Source organism: Zootermopsis nevadensis, unplaced genomic scaffold (assembly GCF_977971745.1).
Source record: "Zootermopsis nevadensis isolate Lab colony 2312 unplaced genomic scaffold, Znev_1.0 Znev_ptg000002l, whole genome shotgun sequence".
Lineage (NCBI taxonomy): Eukaryota > Metazoa > Arthropoda > Insecta > Blattodea > Termopsidae > Zootermopsis > Zootermopsis nevadensis.
Window position 1 is genome coordinate 20,903,292 of NW_028259134.1, and position 25,627 is coordinate 20,928,918.

The 25,627-nt window shown below is 35.7% G+C and overlaps 2 protein-coding genes across 6 annotated transcripts; both read right to left on the minus strand.

The window, feature by feature from the left end:
• Positions 1-999: 999 nt before the first annotated feature.
• Positions 1,000-17,962, minus strand: Dp1 (satellite-binding protein 1 Dp1). Its single transcript, XM_022058116.2, has 22 exons — positions 17,817-17,962; positions 17,659-17,733; positions 17,153-17,361; positions 15,378-15,593; positions 14,582-14,788; positions 13,975-14,190; positions 13,664-13,847; positions 13,132-13,262; positions 12,447-12,740; positions 11,995-12,151; positions 11,586-11,761; positions 11,045-11,176; positions 10,583-10,729; positions 10,181-10,474; positions 9,348-9,566; positions 8,412-8,547; positions 7,699-7,859; positions 7,094-7,222; positions 5,417-5,527; positions 4,488-4,685; positions 3,916-4,134; positions 1,000-3,693 (listed from the first exon to the last, which is right to left on the minus strand). The coding sequence occupies exons 3-22, from the start codon at positions 17,318-17,320 to the stop codon at positions 3,454-3,456; spliced, it is 3,735 nt and encodes a 1,244-aa protein (XP_021913808.1). The 5' UTR covers positions 17,321-17,361; positions 17,659-17,733; positions 17,817-17,962; the 3' UTR covers positions 1,000-3,453.
• Positions 17,963-19,613: 1,651 nt separating this feature from the next.
• On the minus strand, positions 19,614-24,394 carry LOC110826992 (protein RER1). 5 transcript variants are annotated; one of them, XM_022058179.2, is made up of 7 exons: positions 24,270-24,394; positions 23,516-23,646; positions 23,121-23,225; positions 21,910-22,006; positions 21,590-21,804; positions 20,237-20,311; positions 19,614-19,767 (listed from the first exon to the last, which is right to left on the minus strand). In XM_022058179.2, exons 2-7 carry the CDS (start codon positions 23,591-23,593, stop codon positions 19,723-19,725), a joined length of 615 nt encoding a protein of 204 aa, XP_021913871.1. In that variant the 5' UTR covers positions 23,594-23,646; positions 24,270-24,394; the 3' UTR covers positions 19,614-19,722. The 5 variants fall into 5 exon arrangements, with proteins under 5 accessions (XP_021913871.1, XP_021913868.1, XP_021913869.1 ...); XM_022058176.2 differs by lacking the exon at positions 24,270-24,394 and adding an exon at positions 23,979-24,263; XM_022058177.2 differs by lacking the exon at positions 24,270-24,394 and adding an exon at positions 23,941-24,263.
• Between the last annotated feature and the right edge of the window lie 1,233 nt (positions 24,395-25,627).

Here is a 25,627-nt window from a genome sequence, read left to right on the forward strand (position 1 = left end):
TTACCCCCAGAGAACAAAGCAGGTAATAACATGGATAACTTCAACTTATGAATTTGTTTCGTATAAACATCTCGATAAACGTTACGAATGAGGCCCATGTTGATATAACATTTTTCAATTAGAATTGCCTCATGAATCAACCAATGAAGTCTTGAAATTTCCTCTCAGGTCATGCTGTATCATAATATATATACTTTTATAAGCTCTTGAAAGCTTTGTTTCTTTGCTTTTATAGTTTTAATCCTTATATTTTAATATCATTATCCATGCACATACTGGTTCATATTGCACTGGAGTGTCACTGTGCTTGTAATTCAAGCAGGTAGCAGCACAGTGACACAAAGTTCACTTTCTCTTAGTGGTGAAACCATTCCACCAGTTTTAATTAAAACTATTTCAAATAACATACCTTAGATAGGTAAAACGCAACTGTTATAGTACACATCACCTAACGCAAATTCTCAGAACCAACACAATTTGAATTATTCAAATATTCATGAACAGTGGTGTCATTCTCCTCTGGGCCCAATGCGAGGTGTGGTGTCAGAATTTCAATGGAAATTGCTACCGAGTCATCACTTATGCTTGCCCAGGTCTGAAAAGAACATCAGTATTTCTTCCAAGTATACAGGCCGGTCATTCCTCACAGTTGGACTAATTTACACTCAAACTTACACATACAGCCATATGGAAATAAGTTGATTCATACCTAACATGATCAAGGTGTGGATATAAACCTGGTAAAAGAACCAGGAAAACAAGAAGAAAACCTACTTCACACTGAGCAAAATTAGGAATAGTACTTGCTACCACAAATCAGTCCTAGGAGAAATAAAACACCACATTTTCAAAACCATGAAAAACCTCTCATTGAAGTACTTAAAACTGATACCACAGTACATTCAACTCATTTTATACAAATTCCATGTACAGGGAGAAATATAAACATTTCTGAGTCACCTGATAGTTCATGATGTAGGTGTAAAAAGGTGAGACAACTACTTTGTAACATATTAATTTTTATTTTCAATACTCAGTTTCCACTTGGATTCTTACCTGGCATAGCACCACATTTCTCTATTACTGATACATGCATATTAATACACGAATCCTAGGAGAGTACAAACTTCAGTATCATACAGAAGGGGCTACTGATATTCAGTTGAGAAGTTTGTATGGTATAGTTTTTGTGAATATAAACTCAACAAAGGATAAATGTCTAAGTAGAAATAATAATTAAAGCAACATACATATGCTATAATGTACACCTCCTTCACCCATATTGTTAAGCTAAGGCAGTCATTTTCTCAAAAATAGCAAAGAATGCAGAAAGCAAAAATAATAATAATAAAAAAAATATATATAAATCCCATATTTCAAACCAAATGTTTATGTGAAAAATTGAATACTCGCTTTTACAAATCTGGAGGCTACTTCGGTCAAGGCACAAAATTGTATGTTTTCGTGTCCCTGCCTGCAACAATCATAATGATGATTAAATATATAGAAATTCTAATGACAAAAGTGTAATAGAACACAGCAACTATATGAATGCATTTAATCTCTTCAATGCACCTGATGCAAGAATTAATGAGGGCTTTCTTTTTCATCTGACCACATACTATATAAAGCAAACTCAGTTAACATACAACAAGTTTTCCCCCATTATAAGCAAGGACATCCCACTGCAATCTGCAATCCTGCATAGAGTTAAGGACTTGCACAAAAAAGAGTCAGTGGGACTTGTGTTCTGTAGCTTGTACACGCTCAATATAGTCATGGACAGACTTAACAATTTTTTTATTTTCATTTAGTTTCCCAATCAGATGTAGGCATGTATATAAAATTGATATACTTCTGATACAAAAGCTTGGGCTGGCAGCAATATATTACTTCACATATTACATATACACACAAGTTGAACTAGTCCCAACATACATACCACTGTTCAACTTCATGACAAAGATAATGACCACCATCCGCGCACACATTCACAAAAACAGGCTTTTCTCATATTTACAATACCACTAGGCCTTGCTCAATACAATGGATAAGTGGAAGGCCATCTGTGCGGAAGCCAAGAAATGTTTTGTTTAGTCTACATATCGATATGTAAGTACTGTGATCACTTAGTCAAAGTATGTAGCAATTTTCCACTTTTTGAGCCACCAGGTTATTTTTCATAAAACTGTGAACAGGGGGATAAAAACCTAATCAGATTCAACTGTCGATGTATACTGGGAAATAAACAGGAAGCTGTAGCTATCATTCCTGTGGAATTATATGCTGAACTACTTTGGAAAAGTGACATAATGTGACAGAAACCACCTCCCCCCAGATCTGGAAAAATGGTACCTAACATGGCTTAATAACCATTTCCTTTCCATCCACAAATGTGGATGGAATTGTTAATCTAAATACATGGGGCAGAGGTACGGTTGGGGGGAAAAGGGAAGACCTTTGAATTAACATCCAATCAGCAAATACCAAGTCTCGGAGTCCAGAGATAACAGGCCAGGGTCGTTAACGCAGCAGTCAGTGAAGGACAGGGAAGCCACCCGAACAATGTATTATAATTTACCAACATTCCTCCTTTTTTCTTTAGTCCAACTTAAACATTCGTGCTGAGGAGATTGGTCACGCTTGAAAAAGACTGTCTTGTTATATCAACAGTATTACTACTGACTTTTTTAATTAAAATAATAATGTACTCTGAGTTCTATTATCACTTAAATACTAAATTCGTTTCAACCTGCTGTGACAATGTATCACTTTATGCTCTATTACCAGCTGTCACTACATATATACTCTATCTCTTCCATTTTGACTATGTCAGAGATATAATAGTGGAGTCCAATGATAAGACATCAAGTAAATGAATATGCTGTATACCAAATTATGCCAGAATGTTTTCATGAGCTGAATACAAAATTTGCAGTTTTGGGCTGCCTTATTAATAGATGCCAACACAAATCATCCCAAGGACAAACATGCTGTTTCTGTCATTATACTAATCCATTAGAGTACACAAAACTTTAATTAGGCCAATGACAAGCCATTCTCATTCTATATAATCCCATATTTGTTTAATTGCTACAATAAAGACAACAAAGATGACTGAACCCAATCTAACTGGTATACACAGTGTGTTAACTCCTAGTATATCTTCAGTTCAGTTCCTAAAGATAAATGAACAAACTTACATGAACATGCTCCACCTAAGAATATGCTGCAGTTTCATTTAAAGCAATATCTGAGCATTGCATCAATTTGTACCATTCCAAGGAGGTACATATATGTAAATAACTAACGAAATGATAAACTGTCAGTTTATATCATAACTTAAAAAACAGAATTACTTTAGTAAGAGAAATTCACTACTAAATGATTATGTGAACACAGAAGATGCAACCCATTCTTAGGAAGATGTTACCATGAACCAGAGTGAATATCTTAACGACGAGAGCCCCAGGCACCTGATGGAGAAGGGACATTTTGTGGAGTATCTCCACCACCTCCAAAGGACGGAAACTCAGACGTGCTGGCTGTATCAGGAGCTCTTTGTTCCCAGGGTCCTCCTTTCACCACAAAACCAGAAACTCCTCTACCGTGGCCTAAAGAAGCATCATCGTCACCACGACTGGAGTTGGGGCGATAACTTTCCCTTATCTCTGCCTCATTTACATCCTGCATCTGCACAGATATTATAATTATTCATTAACCAGTAAACAAACTCAAATTTCCCTATTATTTGAGATAAAGTTCAATCTACACAAACTTTTTTTGTGGGGGGGGGGGGGGGGGGCAGGTATTATGTAAAGAATGTTATCAGGAAGGAAAAGGTCTTACCAATTTTAACCAACCATCCCTGCAGAAATTCTACAACTGACAAGACTGTACAGCAAAATAGCTTACATATTCTTCTTCTAGGTTTAAAAGATGTTCTCTGGCATCCAACACATTCTCTTCAGCACCAATCACAGTGACAATATCCGGGTCTGCATCTGTGCTTCTAGGGAACTTGATATCAACATTATACTGTTCCATGATCTTGCGTATGTTGCGTCCACGAGCACCAATGAGTCTCGAGTGGACTCGAGCATCAATATGTACCTCCTCTTTTACCATGTCATTCTGAAAACAATGGAATTCACATCTAGGTATTTTGTAGTACCCATGGTTGCACATCTCTTGAAACTGAAATAACCCAGAGAAAACTTACAATTTTGAACATAACTGCTATGCTTAATATTTAGTTCCAAGATGCCTTAATGTTAATGCAGCAGCCATGTAACATATTATGTAGACACAAAACTAATTACCCATATGTGAAAGGGATAAAGCTGAAGTATGATAATAATTACACTAGGTAAATATTATGGAACAGCTACACAGTTGGACTTAACAAACCTTCATTCAGACTGCTACAGATCACAATTGCATTTCAGTTTACTCTGTACACATGAACTAACTAGTGTGCAATTTACCAAATCGTTGACGATCTTCATGATGTCATCCCTAGCAGCTAGCGTGCTCTGTTCGTACCCAGTAATCGTTATGATGTGTTCTTCAGGATCTCCCTTCTTCAAGAAGTTGATCTGTACACCATGATCAGACCGAATTTTTGAAATGACAGCGCCCTTCCTCCCAATAATCTTGGGATGGTATTCTGGATCAACTTCAATCTGAAGAGACAGAAAATTTTCATTATGCTTTACCTCACTCTGACAGTGAAACCAAATGGTCCCACCATTGCTAATATTAAAGCCTGCTACTGGACACAATCCTGTATACAATCCATTCATCTACAACCCAAACAATCTATTTTCTTAAGAACCACCTTAATGTCATAAGAATAACAATGATGGTGATAGCAGTGTAATGAGACAGAGTCCCTTGGTATTACAGGGTCAAATGGTTCCACTGCACCATCCCCTGATGAAGGTGATAACAGATGTATGAATCATTGGCAATATGATGACAAAAAAGAGAAAACTGAGACAAGTACTTCCAGCATTCCTCACTTCCATTGCATCCATGTTGAGTACCCTGAGATTGAACCTATGCTCTGACAGTGAAAAGCCAGTGGAATTTTTTTTTTTTTTTTTTTTGGGGGGGGGGGGCATGACCTTAATATTACTGTTCCACCTCAGTGGTCGTTCAAGTGGCTCTACACCAAAAAAATTTGTTTCTTCAAAAGAGGAATGTACTATTAACTACTCAAGGAGGACTTGGACCTCTGTAGTTAAGTCATAATGTTATGTTAGAAGAACTACAAGAATCATGTTAAAAATGAACATATAAATGTGACTGTGCCAGCAAATAACATAAACTTGCAATATGAAAACAGAACACACAACAACAGTATGTACTTACACAACTGAACTGTTATTAAATTAAAACGTATCATTATTACCTTAAGTTCAAATGATTTCAGAATGCGGTCCTGTCTCTCAGCTTCCAGCTCTTTGCAACGTTCCTCTATTGCTACTTTTGCTCTCTCGACACAGGCTGGCGTACCCGATATCTATATTACCACAAACATATTACAGTTCATTGTACAGCAACCAACCAAATTTGTGGCACTATTTCATAACTGCAATGACAGGAGCTAAAATAGATTCAAGAGAAACATTATGAACATGTATTGTACGTAGGGCAGCTCTCATCTTGTAACTACCACCTTACTTAAGCAAGACCAATCTATGAAATAGGTTATAAATGGTTCCCATATAACAGAATTTGTAGACCATTAGGTCCACTGCATGTGTGACATGCAACATTACGCATTCAAATCGAGAGGTAATTTCAAACAGCTCGATACAATATTTTATTTTCCGTCTATACACAAACTTAAAATAATGTTGTTTAAAATTACTTAAAATTATAACATTCTCAGTAGATACTGTATCTTGTTACATTTTGTATTGACGACATGTTTCGATGTGTATTACATCATCATCAGGTCTATCAATTTTAAAAACTGTTGCACATCTTGCGTTGCGTATATTGATTTGTTTGATTTTTAAGTCTCTTCCTTTTAAATTTGAAGGTTGTGCTTGGATGTTTTATATCTGTAAAATTAATTTTCAAATCGTGATTTTGGATATTGACATAGGAAATATAATAATTTACTAATTTAAAGAGTTATTACGTAATATAACGTAATACAATGTAAAAGAATGTAATACACATCGAAACATGTCGTCAATACAAAATGTAACAAGATACAGTATCTACTGAGAATGTTATAATTTTAAGTAATTTTAAACAACATTATTTTAAGTTTGTGTATATACGGAAAATAAAATATTGTATCAAATAAAACACAAACATGACGCAATTAAGATATAAATTAAAAAAAAGGAAGATATAAATTCAAACAGCTCATCACATAACTGTTGTTCAGTTCTTTTTTTATCACTAATTATGTAATGGTCTTTACATTTTTGTCAGCAATACCTGTGAATGCTATTCATTCACCTTTAATTTCCCACTGCAAAGTACAATCCATGTCCATAACTTTACGCGCTCATAGTCCTTTTAACACTCGAGAATCAGGCACATGTTCAGACATTTCTGACTAAAACTGTTCTAATTAACAATATACTAAACTTTAATCATTCATAAATTTAAATATATTAACATTTTACTATAAATGTCAATTTTTTTTTAATCTTTATAAAATTGTCCAATGCAAATGTAAAATTAAAACAGAAATATGCAACACACAGGATGCCAAATACTCTTTCGCCTAAGAGTGATTTAAACTTGACATTACTGTAGTTCCTGTCCCGTCATTTGATGTGATCTTGATGGAATATTACACAAATAAAGTATCCTCTTATGCAGGCAAAGATAGGAGGATGCCCTAGAAGTTCATAAGCAGCTGCAACAGATAACTAAAGTATACAGAGTTTAAATTTGTAAACAGCAGTGATTTAAAATTTGAAGGTACAAAATGGCCAATATGATGTAAAATGTGGACATGTGGCAGTAAAGAGATTAATTACAATCTCCAGCAGCCAAACTTTATGGACATATATTTCAAAAGAACACTTACCAGAAATGCTGAAGAAACCAAGTAGCTTACCTTTATAATGTCAAGCCTCTGATCTGCTGGTGACAGTACAATATGGACATCATACCTTTCCATGAGTTCACGCACATCCTTACCTTTCTGGCCGATGATTGAACGATGAAAATCGAAGGGAACATCAACCTGAAACCAAACAATGCATATATGTAATAAAATATATTGGCTAACAAAATTCTCACAAAAAATTAAGTAGCTTGAAGAAATTAAATGATTCTGTATAACCAGTGGCAGCTATATCGAACTGTTAAAAAAACAAGTAGTGTGTCAACACACGTTCTGTAAGAAACCTTATTCTGTTACGCCATGGAAAAACAAGGAAACATGCAACTATGTTAACTGGGGAGTGGGAGCGAGAGAGAGGGAGAGATAGAGAGAGTTGTCTCATACACAGGGAAGATGAGAAAAACATACAAAATTTTAGATTGAAAACTCCAAGGGAAGATACCACATGCAAGAACTAGACACTGACAGGGAAATAAAGTTTTTTTTAGTGACTTCTTGTGAACACAAGAATAAAATTTCAGGCAGGGAACTCAAATATCTAAGCAAATTTTAGCTTTCGAATAAGTACTATTCCATGGAATTGGTCAGCTACTTACCTCAACAGTAACAGGTACTAAATCCAAGAGTGCTCTCTTAGCTGCCTCACAGTTTTCTTGTTTGCCAGTGATACGGATCACGTCACACATGCGTACAGGTTCATGTTCCTCAACAACACCATTTGGCTGTTGCCCTTCATCCTGGTGATTGTGATATTCCTCTGGAATGTGTCATAATTTTTACTTTGTTATAATTTTACTGAAAGCAGCTCTGCCCACACCTTGAGCTTTACCATAATATTCAGGAAATGGTGCTCGCCCTTAGTTCTTACAAAGTAGCAGCAAAAGAAATCATTCTTTGTGCTGTTATTCTTCAGAATGGTCAATCATACAACCAAGACTGACTGATCTGTTCACAGAATGGAACAGAAACATCCACCAGACATAAGTCTGTGTGATTACCTCTTCCAGAAACTGAACAAAAACATACCTTTTCAATGTACATAAATGCACATATTTATATTTAAGCCAATGGTTTTCATGTGGAGCGCACACAAACGTGTCATAGGAGAGAGCATAGAATGTATTCAATTCTTATGAAACCATTTATTCTGCAAATAGATAAGAAATCTATACACATATAAATGGTTATTAATGCAATCAGTGACCTGTAGATGTTATAAAAATTACTACACAAGCTGTTAATGTCAATTCAAAACAAACTTTAAGCACAATCTTAATCATTATTGTAACCATATACCAAGAATCCATACCTTGAGCATCACGATCAGGAAATTTAATTTGCACATCAAATTCAGATGTGATTCCCTGTACCTTGAAACCTTTAGCTCCCATGACAGTACGATGATGCTTCTGGGGTATTATGCACTCTATACTGATCATTGATTCCTGAAAATCAAATTTACTTATAGCTGTAAATACACTATTTTAAATCAATTAATTTTATTTACATGACCAAAAGAAAACAATACAATGCAACAGTGAAATAATGAAACACGTGAAAAGATGGCAAAACTTTTAGTCTTATCAAATATCTCACATATTACATCTATTTCTCTGTACAAGCTCATGTTCATTAATTTTTCATTATGGAATTTAATTTATCGAATAGTTCACATTTATAAGCAGAAAATGAGCTCTTAAGATAGTTTAAAGAAACGTATTTTCAAACAGTACAATCTCCGAACACAAAATCAAACTTCTCACGAAGTGTTAAGAATAAAAATTATACAAATCATAAAGCCACAAAATAAAGCATGGGTTGATGGAATGGTTTGATGAAACAAGTTCTTCAGACCTACCAATCAATGGAACAACAATCAGACAGAAAATTACAGACAACTATAAAATCAGAGACTGATAATTTTAAAGCTTTCAATGGATGGCTTGACAGGTTTATGAAGTACCATGGTCCTCCATATGGATATATGTGTATGGACAGAGTCTTAAGTTAAGACACTGAGGAATATCAAAAGAATAAATTACTACAGAATAAATTTTAGGGCTATAAGTCAAAAGCAAATGGCATTTTCTTCAAACTTCTTCCTCACAACAGCAATGCACGGACTACATATGAAATTTTTAAAATCTTCCTAATGTTGTCTGATGCAATGATGGGCATTACACAAAAAGAAATATTCCCTTGCTGATCAATGTATGTCTGGCTGGGAATGTGAATACAAACTTACCAGATCAGTAACAATCTCTTGTATTCTCTGCTTGGCCATTTCAATGCATTCCTTTGCTCCCTTCAGCACCACCCTATCACTCTGCACCCCCGGGCGGGGGAAGGAGATCATTACACCACCACACTCATCTGAGATGCGATGAAGGACGTCTCCGCGTCGAGCCACAAAATGACGGTGATATTTTGGCTCCACACTCATATCACTTTCAACTATGTTGTCCTGTGGGTTACAGAAACAAAAAATTGATATTCATATCCCATTCTTAAAAAAGTGGAAGCTATCATATTCTGCATGTCTTGTTTGCCTCACATATCATACAAGACTAAACCATCCTTACTTCTACAATGTAATGACAAACAGTCATCCACATCATCTCTTTCCAAGGGGTTTTCTATGCAAAGTTTTGAAAGGATTTCTGAAGCAGAAGTCCGTTATGAGAGTTCAAAACATTTGGAAAACATGTTATAACAAATACCTGTTACATGTAATTAAAAATCAAATGGTAAAAACTGCAGTCAAAATCACACAAAATAATTAACTTACTTCCATATTACTATCTATACAGCCTACTGAAACAGCATAAATATCAAAGCAGAGTGAAAAGTTGGTTCAAATCAGAAATTTTATTACATGAACAGATACTGATTTGTATATTTATACATTTGAAAATTAAACTGAAGTTAAAGAAAAATTTGAATTTCAAACACTACGCACATACTTTAATCCGTGCTTTTGATAAGCCAATGTGATGGCATGTCTTGAATGGAATAATGATTCTGCTCTAATTTCATGATTTATTCCTGCACATAAAAGCCTGCCCTCATGAAACTTACTATTTCCTTAATAGTGGCCTCAAGCTCTGCTTTGGCATGTTCGACAGCCTCTTGTTTTCCAATAATAGTTATGGCCTCCTTATCGTCATCCTTGTCAGTTGGGAACACAATGCGAGCACCAGTAAGATCACGAATCTTCTTAATATTGACACCGTTTTTCCCGATAAGGAACTTATGATGCTGGGGTTTAGCACGAACTTCGGCCGAGTAACTCGACAGTTGTCGTTCTGTTGTGAGTTCCAAAAGTTGCTGGCATGCCTTCATCACATCTTCCTTTGGACCACGAACTGTTACCTTTGATTACAATGATAACAAAATCATAAGTGGTAATAAAACTATAAAAAAAATAACAAGATACAAGTCGATGCTGTCTGACCTTACATGTAACCAGTTTTAACGAACCTTATCACTGCGACTCTCTGCTTGAGGAAATTTAATGGCAACCCCTCCACAGTCCTCCATAATGGCATGAATAAGTTTCCCACCGGCACCAATCAGGGAGTTGTAAAACTGTGGCGGGATCACAATCTCCTCTGTCACAATATTAGCCTGTAAATATCATGTACTCATTATAAAATAGTGTACTGCTTTATTCACATATACCTAATTTAATCCAGTCATTCACTTATTTTCATAAAAAAAAATGAAGGTGGTCATGTATGGCCATTAGTCGATCTTCACGGTACTGGGAGAGACAGGTTGTCGAACGTAAAATGTGATAGGTAATTGTGAAATTGTGCTGTAAGAGTAAAAGGCTTTCCATGAAGCTCAGATTGTTACCCAGTTTGTCAAGTTTCTCTGAGAAAGTGGAAGTTTCCCAGCAAGGAAAATAAAATCATGCCACAAAATACTTAAGAGACTCACTAGTTCATTTTGTATCTTCTGGATCCTCTCCCTAGCTTCCTCAACATTCTCTTTCTTCCCAGTTATAGCGATGACATCACTTTTCTCACCTTCTGCTGGCAGGTCAATCTTAGTCTGAGTTTCATCACGAATCTACACAACATCAAACAGATCCAATATTATTCACAATTCCAACCGAAAACAAAAAATAAATGTAAAAACGTATGTTCTTAAAAACAATTTTTAATCCTCCTCCTACTATTAATGCATGAAATTATCTGCTACAAACAACACATAATAAAGCTCTTCTTACTGTGGGGAAGATATTTTCACACAATAATTTACCTCCCGAGTCCTATCTGCAAGTTCTGTTAAGTATGAAATCAAGAACAGAAAAATCTAACAGAGAAACCCCATCGCCTGGCAGAAATATACAAGGCAACAAACCAATTAATGGATTTAAAAGAAATTTGATGGAGTTCCAGTTTTAACCAGTGTTTGTATGTGACAAATTACACACCAAAAAATTGAGTAAATTACAAGAGTCATGAATCATACTCACCTTTCGAATGTTGGCACCACCTTTACCAATAACAAACTTGTGGAACTGTTTGTAGATTGGTACTTCAATCATGTAACTGCTCTCATTCAGTTCTTTCACAATTTTCAACAAGTACTTATGACACTTGTCCACATCTTCTTTAGGGCCACGGATCTTCACAACGTCACGCTTTTCCCCTGTGAATGCAGCACATGTTAAACCATACAAGAAAAACATAAAACATGCTCATCTAATAATGCAGAGATTATATACAAAGGACCTAAATTAAAGATCTGTCAAAAATGTACGATGACAAAGAATTAACATGCAAATGAAACATAAAATTATCTATCATGATGTCCCAAATTCAGAGGCACCATCACAGGTAATAAGACTACATAACTGTGAACTGTGTCTAAAAATAACTTACCTGGGCCAGGAAAAGTTATCTGTACTTGATTGAACATCTCTCGGATCTCACGGATATTGTCTCCTTTACTGCCGATGATATTGCGGTAGAAACGATGATCTATGATGATATCCCTCTCCTTCTCATTTTCCAATTTATGAACCATATCTTCAAGTTCCTACAACAAAGAAAGAAATGAATGATTTAAATGTTTTCTACTTCTTGTTCAAACTTAAAGAAGTCTCATGAATTACAATGTGACACAGAAATCATAATTTTAGTTGCTCTCATAACAGACACACAATATAATTTTTCAACATTTCTCTGCACATGAAGCAAAAGAAAATCACCACACATGCAATATTTTTACGCCCGGAGCTTCAAATATTTGAATGACAGTGAAAAAATCTTACAACATAGACAGAAAGAATGAACACTGATAACACGACCAACAGATGAATAGATCATAATACCTGCTTTGCCCTTTCTACACCAGATTTGTTTCCTTCTATACGGATTACATTGTTACCATCATTCTCTGCAATGTTAATCACCACACCAAGTTCATCCTTCATCCGATTAACATTAGCACCACTTTTCCCAATAATGTGTTTATAGAACTTTGGATCGACCGTCATCACCACAAATGTTAACTTGGATATCAGGTCTGCTGCCATGGTTTCTAAAGCAGCCTGAGCTTTCTCTACTTCTTCTGGAGGTCCTTCAATCTTGATTCTGTCTTCCTTGTCAGTGAATTCAACGTGCACCTGGAAATGACAATTTGGAAAGACAATATATACAATCATGCTGTACAGATGATTAAACCATGACCTTGAAATACTGAATACTGTTACTTGTCTAAAATTAAGTGCTGCAGCTTCTGCATAAACAAGCTCAGTCTCTTTTGTCTGCAGACAGTTGACAATGGCACAGAAGTAAGAATATGCTTTTGGAATTAGAGCATTCTTATATTTAATTTGTCTTTCTACACCCACAATTTTTCACCAAACTGAAAATATCAGCACCCATGCTTAAGAATATATGACAAATATATACACACTAAAGCCCTGATATGACATTACATAATTACTAACATTTATCAACATTAAAGAATATGAAATCACAAGATTTATTTATATGACTTTAACATTGAAATACCTTTGTTAGGTCCTGTGTGATGCCACGTATGTTAGCACCCTTACGTCCAATGATGTACTTGTGAATCCAATTTGGAGCATCGACAGTAGCCGTGAGAACACTATTTGCCTTCTCGTACACCATGCTCAGTGCTACAAATCCATACATTAATACACCTTAATATACAGTGGCCCTAAATCAACAGGTCTCCAACCTGTTATTTCATTAATATATTTCATGCTGTGATTTTCAGTATTACGCAAAACAGCAGAACATACATGCAAATGCTAACATTTCCTAATACAATTCTTATAATGTAGCTTATCTTTCATCTAAATCCCTAAAGCAGGCTGATACATCAATTATCATGCTTTAACGTGCTTTTAATTAAGCAACGGCAACAATAATATCTCAAGCTATAAAAAGTGTGGTGACCTCAAGATTAAATTATGATAGCAAGTGATAAAACTTAATAATCATTTATGAGCATCTCTCTGATGTAGCAAAAATGGCAAAGTTGAGTTTATCTCTGTTCACTTGTACAAATACCCACCGACACCAAGTTTGTCATGAGGACCTCGAAGATTTATGGTGCCTGTACTGGAGTCATTGGGAGGCATCTCTACACTGACTCCAGTCGTATGCAAGATTTCTGCAATGGTGCTGCCACGGTGACCAATCACATATTTGTGTTGAGACTTTGGCACTTCTACTGACACAAGTGTGCACTTCTTTTCCTATAATAAAACAATACATGCCTGAGTGGCATTAAAACAGTTTGTACTTGTATCCACACAGAAAAACTACAATGTCCAGAACTAAATATCTGATATCCTCCTCCTGTGGTTCACAAAGTGAACTCACCATTTCCTGATAGATGCTGAGAATGCGCTCTTTAGCTGTCATCACTCCCTCCTTCTCTCCTGCAATAGTAATATCATCTTTCTGCACTGAAAGAGGAGGGATGTTGATCCTTACACCAGTCTCATTCATAAGAGCTGTCACCTTTTCGTTATGTGCTCCGTAGATAAACGGATGGTACATCTTTGGCACAGAGATGCGCTCATACGCTTGCTTGGACTGAAAGCACGAAGATCAATCAATGATATGTCTCTGACATAGACACATATTCATATACCTGCTTTAACTGAAATGATTCACATAAAATAATTATAAATCTATATTAAAGAAAAATGAACAACAATATGAACACTGACACAGCAGAAAACAACACAGACATGAAAAATATCTTTGTAATAAAGACCAAAATTCTCCACTCAGGGGTGCTGCAAACGCGCGAGTCACTTACCTACCACGCCATATATGTCACAAGCCTACACATATTTTCACATAAATCATGTAACAATGTGTGACATCCAAACACATGCACGTGTGAGTGCAACAAAGATAATTACAGCCCCTTTTAATTTATGCACAAATTCAGATTTACAACATTTTGTTTTGTCCCTACCTGTTCATCCGATGTTACTTTAATTTCATGCACTGCTTTCTCTATGCCTTCCTTTGTTCCAGTGATGGTAATTTTATCTGAGCTGTCAGCCATATTGGGTACAGAGATCTTGGTTGCTGTCGTCTTTTCCAATTCCTTCAGTTTGGTACCACTTTTTCCTAGGATAAAACGATGATGCTCCTTTGGAATGGAGATGGACATACTCGCCTGCAAAAATTGAGACAAACATCATTCTCCATAAAAATTCTTAGCAGTATTGTGCCAATGGTATTCCTTCCAATAACTTCAGAATTCTTTAAAAAAAAAATAATGAAAAGGTACCGTCAATGTACTGATATTTGCTACATGGTTTCTTGGAAGTTTATCAATTACTTATCAAAGCTGTAATGAATGTCATAAAATGAAAGATTGTGAAAGGCGACTAGGGAATAATGAGGCATAAATTGTCATGGTCCATTAAAGATTCTATCCAATAATGATTTACTAAGGAACAATATGAAAATCCTCAGCTACAACACCGAGTGTTCCAGGGGCACCTACCAAATTGAAGTCACATTTTTGCTTGGTTATGTAGGATCAATAGAGACATAGGTAAGCAATATATACCACTAACAACAAAAGCCCAGTAAAAAGAAATATGTCTCTTCATTAATTCTTTAAAACAGATACCATGGGAGCAATTCCCATTTTGACAGCAGTTATGCTGCTTACAAACACATTTGAAAAACTAAGGTTACAGCAAAGCAAACAAAAAATTAGAATCTTATTTTTATGTTTCACCATTTTTCTATTTTACCTGTGTTTGAAAATGTGTCAGAATCCTTCGTCTTGCATCCAATACTGCATTCTGTTTCCCAGTCACTAGGAATGTCAGGGACATATCTTTTGATGATGATATTTCAATATGTGCCCCAGTTTCCTTCATGATCATTAGACAAGTACGCAAAGATTCACCTTCACCAAATTTATCACTGTGATCAAATTTGCGTTCCTCAAAAGGCACTCTGAAAACCTGTACACACAAGAATACAATGTAGCGATCTGTTGAAGTCTTAGAGAGTGATGCATTTATTTCTGTAGATGCTGTAATATATTATATTCAAGAGTCAAAGTTACAAACCCAGCTGTAAAATATATTTTATCTGAAAGGTAAAACTTCATTCATCCTGATGTTGAGAAACATGACAGATTCTATTTGCTCTAACTTGCCAGCTGCCCACTAAGCTTGCATTTTACTTTGAAACAATACTGGGTTGTATACCAATATCTAGGAAAATTATGTGACATTTATATTATTTCCTGTCTCAACTACAGGCAAGATCTAAAAAAAGTTTGCAATTTCCATTCCACTAACATCAGAGATGGGCCTCAACTCCATAACATGGCACAAATAACTAAACTACAATGATGTCTCTCACTTCAATGTACTGCTGAAGACAAGCTGTTGTTTCCAAGACAAAACTCATATGTCCATGTTTAACTGTCTAAATAGTGCATATTTCATAATTAACTGGCTGCACTGCACTAGCCAACGCTCCTGGAAAACGTTAAGGCGCAATCTCAGAACACTACGAATAAATAAACAATCTGACTTCTTAATAAAATCATGCAAAAGAAACCAATAATAAAATAATAATAATAAAATTTGTATTCTTTTTTTTTATCCTAACATATTCTATTTAATGTACAATAACAGCTCCTGATATGTCTAATTTGCAGATGCTCCACAATCAACAAATGTAATGCGAGGACATGAACTCACAAACTTAACAATGTAGTTCTTCAGGGGAAGATTGTTCTCTTTCAGGGACGTTTATACATGCTGAGGGCTGGTCTTACTTATGGGAGAATATGAAATCTAAATAGAGCTGCAGTGATATTCTTCGTCTCAAATATTTCCCTATTAAAATCAGTCTTTACAACAAATCTGCATCCATAAAAGTTTCCATCCATATATGCTTTCACTATGTCTGAAATATGAAAGACATTTGTAAACCTTCTGCAAGTCTTGAGATATGCATACAACAGTCATCAGCTTAGGGCACTTAAAGTCTTCATTTCCTGCTGTCTTCCAGGCCTTTTCTTGCTCAGCACCCACTTCCATAAGATTTCCATTGCTGTAATCTTCCTTTTAATTCTCAGTGCTCCCTTGTACACTTGTGCTTTAAATTTCATCCAACCCAAAATCATTTCAAAGAGCTATTCTAATGTTTTAAACTCTGCAGTCTGCAGTCTTTTCCAAGATGTTCTACACAAAATTCATTTTCTTCCTAGCAAGCACAACTTTATATTTCATGCTTTATAAAATTCCCTTAGGACTACTGCATTTTTGCTCTCAGTCCCAGTATAAACAACCTAGGTGAAGTCATAATAAGTCTTGAAAGTCACAGGGTATTACAACAAACCTAAGGCATAAAAAGTAGCTTTCAAGTAACCTCTTTCACATTCTGAAAAATGTACCTCACTGCTATAAGAACCTCATCTCTCATATATACAGTTTCCTTGCATTATAAATTCCATCACACATTTCCTGCTCACCACAGTACAATATGGCACAATAAAGCTGCTCACCTGGGTAACCACAGAGGAACCAATTCTCATTTTATTGTTCCATTGTCCAAGCTGGTTTACGGTTGGGGAGGCTGACGTGACAGACTCTGGTAATGCTGGAAAAGCATCATCATATTTAAGAGATGGGGGCTCATAAGCGGCTTCCTCCTCCATCACTGCTTGCTGCATTGTAGGGATGTCCTGATTCGCGCCAAGTCGTTACAGTAACACTGCATAATAAACATACAATATGTAAGGCACATCGAAACAATATCTTACTAAATTGTACAAAATTAAGAATTTGGGGATCCCTTATGGCAAGCCATATCAAGTGCTAGTATGTCACCATAAAATCCTTAACATAGTATAAACAGAAACCGAAAGTTACATAATTACGTTATTAAAAAATTGACCTCAAGCATTACATTATAATCAAAGTGCCATACATAAATGAAATTGTGCTTCTTGGGCAGTCGACGTGTCACGGTCAGTAGATTATACCCCACATTGACGTGGACTCTACTTACTGTACTGTAATCCAGATAATCCGTCCTAATTAATTCTTAATAGCATCCCTTTCCCCAGTTCGACTCGGCGTTTACCTGCAATTGTGAGACATGTAAATATAGGAAATAAAAACAATTTTATAATTAAATACACTACAACACACTCTCCAGCACCTTACCGATGTCCAACCACAAAATGAACCGGCTTCTTGCGCATGCGCTGCATGACGAAGCGATATCATTGAATAACAAATATGTCTATAAAATTTATACACGAAGTAAAACACAAAATGTTATTTGCTATGTACGGCTAATTTGTTCAATAAACGTACTTTACATTCTTCAGATAATACCAAACTATCGATTACAAAATTAATATGGTCCACACAATTCTGCGGAAGGATACAGTTGCCGAATGGCACATTTCTAATAAGGTTTCTTTAAGCACAAGTGGAAAGCATGACATTGTTTTGGAATTGTCTGGATTTTGATGACCTTATTGAATTTTGTTCGTTATTCACCGAGTATCTACACTGTACTTGTAAAATACTGCAATGCAAGGTAACCTTCCCTCTAAGTATTACCTACATGGCGCCAATTTTAAACGTAAGAGGACACATCAGCTATAGGACTCCCCCCCCCCCCCCCCCCGTACCCATAAGAAACAAGTTGGCAACATTATCAGCGACATCTTCGATGGCCTCAAAATAATAATGCGTCAGATGTCGCCAGTTGCACAGACATCCTCCAATTACAATTGTGGGTGCCATTCATTCAGTCCTACCAATTAGAAATCAACTGTTGTAATTTTACCTGGTGACAAGAGAGCCAGCTTCTGAAATGGTAAAATTAAAACTACCAAAATATTGGTTAGTTCCCGTAGAATTTATAATGATCAGAGTAGCACTGTAGCAATGTTTGTTTCCAAGTCCTTCAGGTTTCTTGTCATCATTCCACTGCTGCTCCATATTCACTTGAGTATCATTGTGGGATGGACAATGGGTCCATTAGGGGTCTAGTTCCACAGTTTTTTACCCTACCACAATAAAAAGGAAACTACAGCCAGACCTAACTTTGGATTAAAAGAAGTTGGAAAATGTATACATATGCATAGCATATGAATTCTTATGATTGCCAGAATCTGACTGACCATTAACATTGGTAATCACAGCAATTATTGTAATCAAAGAAAGTAGAGAAAACTGAAGTCTGATGATTCCTCACTTCAGTGCACAAAACCGCATGTACATATCCATTACTACTTGATTTTAATAAAAATAAAAATTGTAATGTTTTGACATTGTAACACAACTCCCTAATGTAAAATTTTATGAAAATCCCAACAACCATCCTTGAGTTGTTTCATGTATACAGATGGACATTAATTAGAATAAATAATGTAAACTATGTCCTATCTGCACATGTCATATTTAATCTGCAGATCAAAGGTTTATCACTGTGTTCACAAAAGACCACCACAGGACTATCCTGAGCTAGATGCATCCTGTTCAAACAAATAGTAACAGTTCATTATTTGTTTTCAAAGCAATGTCAGATGTCATGTGATATCTCTTCTGGATCATTTAACATAAAAATAATCATCATTTTTGTATATATATTACCACACCAGTACATCATTCATTATCCAAATTCTATGTCCATTATGTTGTTATTGACTAAGAAATTAAGTACAAGGTTGAGGTAGCTTCCAATGTCAATTTCCATACAAAATCTTGTGGAAATCAGTCAAATTGTTCAAAAGTTGAAAGATGAGGGGCCATACAGATAATATGGTAAAGGAAAGAAGGCTAAAAGAGTACAAAGGCAGTCTGTATGTGAATGATCAGGAATAGTATACTGTATTCCTAAGGGGTGAGAGTTTAAACCCCCAAACAATAAAGGCACAACACACACTGTGTTTTATTATTGGCATAAAATTAGAACAGAGGTAATGTGAATAAAATACATAAAGAAAATGCATGTTAAATGTTTTAATTATGAGTTATGTTGTTACAAAGAACCTAATGCTGAACTCTGAGCAAATATTACCTCATCATAACAACATTTAGAGGACTGAAGAATGCTTCATTCTTCTCTTACTGCTCCGGGCACCAACGAAACCTTTTCCGACTACAATGAAATAAAACAATAACCCTAAATTTCACTACAGTTTCATTGAAGTGTTTAACTGAAATGCCTGCAACATACTTAATGTATATAAATTTATTTCTGTATGTGTAATTTCCTTATTTTCAAGAATGAGATAACTGTTACATTAAGTAAAAACACACAAATGCAAAATGTGTAGCACTAAGATGACCAAAAATGATAAATCATGTCCATCACAGGTGACTAGGAAAGAAACAGGTGTTATAATTTCTTAATGTCAGCACACACTCTCTTTCGCAATCCTCACTTTTCCTATTTCAAATTGCTTCTCAAATTCAGTGTTGAATCAGCAATAATTGAAGCCATTCCAATTTTGTTCTACCTCAAACTGGATCACGTATTCCCATCACAGTGGGACCTTTTCAAATCTATATTACTGATTTCACCACCCGAATTATCCATAATTTTAATGTCACTTAGAACTAATCACCTTGCCAGAGTCTTCGTGCCCCTGGTACTTTGGTTTCCCATGTGTGAATGGAAGGTACCGATATTTAATCATATGCTGAAACAAGAAAAATAAACAAAAAATGATGACAAAAACAATAAACTCTACCTATGAAAGTTTTACATACATAATTATCTAATCTCTCTTCTACCTTTTTTGGCATTAATTTTATTTTTCTGAAGGAAATTTTCAAACCACAGGAACCACATTTGATGCATTCGAACCTAGTAATCACTGTTCCCCCAGAAGATATGTGGATGATGACAACACTGACAATGGCCAATCTGTGATGTGGAAGACGAGCGTCTTCATCCACTTCCAGGTTCTTCTGCTCATACTGTAACTGGTGGACACCCAGTCACTTCTGTCTACATAACCCATTTAGATACTATAGTCTTGAATGACCATAAGTTCATGGTAATACTAAATTTATTTCTGAAGTCTGAAGTTTCCTTCAGCTGGTAGGTTACAAATACTGGTCAGTGCACAGACTGACAACATACAGCCCTCAGGTAAGCTCATTCCCAAAACATTATATCACAGTTCTTCTTATACAGATCCTTTGACCCAAACCTGGATGGAACATTGCTGTAGCAGACTGTACTATAAATTATTTTCTTCTTATACAGGTCATCACACAGTAACATGAAGGAAACTACTTTCACATACAATTTATGGCCCATTCCTTGCACTTTTCAGACAAGCTGCAGTACTGTGCCATAAGCAGACATAATATCAGTGACAGAAAATTCTGTCTACAGAGCTACACATTTTGAAAGTGTAACCTGACCTGTCACAAAAGTCTGTACAGCTTTCTTTTAAAATTGTTTGTACTTTTAGGGATATAATGCCTAAATACAACTTTCCTGTGTTCGGTATACTGATACACTTCTGAAAATCTTAAATTCAGAATGTCAGATACATTTCTATGCTTCTAAAATCTGTCACTATTCAGAGAATTTTTATCAGGTAGATTTTATTGCCGGCAAAATGTAAAAGTTTTAGAATATGCAAGTATTGTTTGAGGGAAAAAGGGATTAGTCTGCTGATTGTCCTTGGACCAAGAATTCATAGAACTCTATTCGGTCATGATCCATTCAGATTTTAATGGCTATGAAAGACAGATTTCCTCCATTTTCACATAGCAGAGCAGAGGTACTTCCTGCACTTTACTGTCTCCACATAAACACATGAACAGATATGAAACTATGGCTTCAAAATTGTAAACTATGATAACCACTGCCATAAAAAAAATTCATTTCAATAGATGGTGTGTATGCGTTCTATATTCAAAAACAATATCCACTTTGCTGCCAGTTTTATACTGTTCCTTACCTTAATTTGTCTCTTCATGGTAATACAGAAGAGGGTGATGAAATACATGACAAGAATTGGCCAAAAGACAGGAATGTTGAAGCAATCAAAGAACGTGCAGATTACTGCAAACACTGTTGACTTTGTCACCGAATACCAAAACTTGAACTCGGGAAGTCGGCGGATGAATGGTCGGAACTCTTCATTTGCCCTTGTGGGTAGCTCTGGACCTTCATCTAAAACATTTGATATTACACAAGTAAGCTACAAAGATGGGCTGGCACATTTCATAAACCACATAACTATAACTTCAACCTTGGCAATTACAAAAATCTAAGTACCTTCATAATCTAATGCAGGATCTATCTTGGGTGAAAGGAATGCTATGAACAGATTTAAGTGGTAAATCCCCAAAGCATATGTAATAATGTACCATCCCTGAAACAAAGACATCACATTTAAATACACTTAATCTTCATTAATCATTTCAGTTACCTATATCTGTAAAAATACACTAAAAACAACAATATATATTGAGGAAAAATTGAGAGCTATATATACATCAGTATAATAACAACAAAAACCATAAAATAATGAATAGAACAATTAGAAAGAATGCTTGAAAGCAGAACCCCACAGATGTTCCTATTGATATAAAATGAGGGACAGAAGATACCATCGACATATGACAAAGAAAGAAACAGTTTCAGTCCTTGTAACTGGAATAAGCTACGAGCTTAATCCATAAAGGTGATGATGATGAAGAGTATGGACTATAGGTTAGCTGTGGCTAACAATCAATACAGGATGATCCTCAAGGTCCAGGATCAAAGAACTGAAAAAGAAAATCACTAAATTATAGGTTCATATGAAAGGTCCAAGAAATGAACACTGATCATGTTATATCCCTTTGATTAATGGAGGAAAGTAGAATGTCTGACTTAAACATTAATCATAACCCAAAGAACAAATGTGGTACAAAACTACAAATATCCTCTAAGCCACAACCTGGAAAAAAATCTGATATTCCCCTAGTAACATTCTTGCCCATCTAATACATTAAGAAATATGCTACATGTAATAAAAACAGCAATGCTTAGTACTCATAAATCTCATCTCTTCTCACACAACAATACCCAGCTATCTGAGAAGCACTAAATATATTTCTACTTGTACTTAAGTTATGCAGAATCTCTGCCTCAAACCATCAACTGACACCACAACCACATATTAATATACATCTTATGGGGCATATTTTCAGTGAATACAAAATTAAATATATATAAATTAAGTATAGCATTTGTGCTATGACATGTTCTACATCCTTCGCTTGGGCCCATGAAGGATCCATTGAATATAATAAATTATATCCTATTCTACCATATTTTTAATAAATCATTAAAAGTTGCCTGAATGAAACCTATACTTTAGTTTTATAGATAAAATACCCATTAAAATACTGAATTTATGATTAAATACTGCTATCAGTTTCAAATCTGCATACATTTACCCTTGCATATCAGCCTATTAGTATAGGCCACACAGAACATACCTGCAGCAGAAAAACTCTTCCTAGGAAGGCTAATGTTAGAACAGCTGCAAACAGCCACCTTGCCATTGCATATGGTGTAACATCATCTAGCATCTTCTGGTAGATCTGAGAGAAATTAGGAGAAAAAAAATTAATTTTTCCCGCTACTTTAGAACAAACTTTGGCACTACATGAGAATCTGCATATACTTGTTTCCACCTACAGTACTAACTCAACTAATTATATAATAGCAAAATTATCTACAATAATTTATGGCAGACAGCTAGCAGAGGTGGCATTATATTGAATGACATGGGGAATTTCTGTTCCAAGAATTTAATGGGCACAATGTGAGATTTGTGGCATTCAGAGGAATGTTGTATCAGAGTTTCAATGTAAGAAGAACGTTTTCATACCTGTTGTAGGCGTTTCCAAGCTTTAAATACCACATTCCCTTTGGAATTAGAAACTGTATCATCACCTTCCATCATCATAGATATCGTACTTCATCTACCAGTTTACTCGTCCAACAAATAATTCCGTCAGCCTGCGTGTTATAAATATTGTATTAGGTTATGTTCTATACATATATTACATTAACAAAAAATGTAATGAGAATGATCAAGCAGCACAAATAACAGAGTTGTATACAATATCATTCATCTGTAGAATCAGTTCTTGTTTTCAAATGCATTAATAAAATCAGATATTTTAGGTTTTATGTGAGCTAAAGCAGTCGAAAATCGTAGCCCTTGTGAACGATCCCAGAATAAGCACCTCCAGCTACTATGCCTGAATGGCCGTATACTGACCATATTTCTTACAACACAATAATCCTTACTTCTTGGTAAAAATGTGTGACTGTCACTTTATACTTGCATGAAACTATCCACGTCGACCACCTTTTAGCCATACAGAATAATCGAAAAGTTCGCAGATAATACACCGTGTATCCACACCGACGAAACGAAACAACAGCGATGTCGTGACAAATTTAGATAACACAGAGATCAGAGCTCTAGAGGCCGTTTCACAGCTAGTCGAAATACATAAATAATGTAGTACATATGATTAAATTCATTCTTAAATGACATGAGACCAGCTACATGATGCAGAGAATTTCCGGCAATGATTATTATTGTGTTTGTATGGAGCCCCTGGGCCTATTACCGAGTTCACAAAAGTGTGTCATTAAACTCTGTGCAGCACCTAATCAAACGCCACATCATCACACATGAATGATAGTATAGAATACCACTTTAATGTTGTAAAATTATGCCAAAATCTCTGACTACAAAGGCTATGATGTAACTTGACAATGTGAAAGTGAAGAACTAAACCCTGCCTTTTTCTTACGATTGATGTGTTCACCACGGATAACATAGTTTTCACAAAAATTGACAGTAGAACCACGGTTCCGGAGAATCTGGCGTAAATACATCTTTGTATTTAAATTACATTTAGGCAATAAATAGAATGAAAGGAAGTTTATATATTAGCTTTATTCTAAATATTTCCTTTATCCATGCTTTGCAATTGAGTAAATAGTTTGATTAAGATATTGCTTAATTATCTATCCCTCATACCTTCAGCATTAGTTTTTGGTATTTTTTGGAAACTTCAGGTTCATTATTTAATACTTCTATTTCTTTTACGTTTTCTGTACTGTCTCATATATTCTGCATTACGGACTCTTTTAGCTTCAATGTCATCCATCTTGTTATCTGTACATAGTATGACGCAACACAAACACAGCAGTAGCATGAAGTGCGATGCGCCTTTATCCCTTACCTCGAACTTTGTTCAAATGTAAGAGACCACGATGTCCACGGACAATGATCAATTTAATCAAAACTAAAATGGAGGGAGTGGAGGGCAGTATCACAGATTTCTTAATAATTCTTATATAAGATAAGTATTTGTGATATTCTAAAACGTTTTTAACAGCACAATATTATCTACTCTACGACGCACTTCTTCAACAAGCGATTCACAGCTCAGTTCTTTCCGCAATAACGAAAGCGGATTGTTGACGGCTGTAATGAAACACAACAATGCCGAATAAACAGATGACATAACAATTTCTTATGTAAAGTAAAAGTAAAGCTGTCCCACTATACGCCATGTAGGCGCTTGGGGGGGGAGTGGAGGTATAGCTCCTACTCATTCTTGACCTCGGCACTAGATAGGGGTAAGTGGTCAGCATCACGCCCCGGCCGTGCTTTACCCCCGGGATAGAACCCCGGTACCCATTGGATAGGAGGCTGGGTGGGCCCCAGAGCCGGTCTGGACGCAGAGGCTTGAGAAAAATCCTCTGCCCCCATCGGGGATCGAACCCCGGTTGCCCAGTCCGTAGCCAGTCACTATACTATGTAAAGGAATAAAGCAATGTTATGCACGCAGGAGTTCATATAAAAGCTGACCATTGTCGGTCCATATTTACACATTGTTCGTATGGATCTTACACATTTTCCTAACGCTGTTTTGCCGAATAACCCTTCCGTATAGACGTATTTACGTCAAAAATG

Coding starts and splice junctions, on each gene's coding strand:
- Dp1 (XM_022058116.2), bottom strand. CDS start 17,320: ATGCAGCAAGCAGTGATGGAGGAGGAAGCCGCTTATGAGCCCCCATCT. Junction 14,789..15,377: donor TGACACATTTTCAAACACAG/GTAAAATAGAAA, acceptor CAATTTTTGCAG/GCGAGTATGTCCATCTCCAT. Junction 4,686..5,416: donor TGAAATCATTTGAACTTAAG/GTAATAATGATA, acceptor CTGTCTCTTCAG/ATTGAAGTTGATCCAGAATA.
- LOC110826992 (XM_022058179.2), bottom strand. CDS start 23,593: ATGATGATGGAAGGTGATGATACAGTTTCTAATTCCAAAGGGAATGTG. Junction 22,007..23,120: donor GAAGAGTTTTTCTGCTGCAG/GTATGTTCTGTG, acceptor TCTTTGTTTCAG/GGATGGTACATTATTACATA. Junction 19,768..20,236: donor GGCACGAAGACTCTGGCAAG/GTGATTAGTTCT, acceptor ATTTCATTGTAG/TCGGAAAAGGTTTCGTTGGT.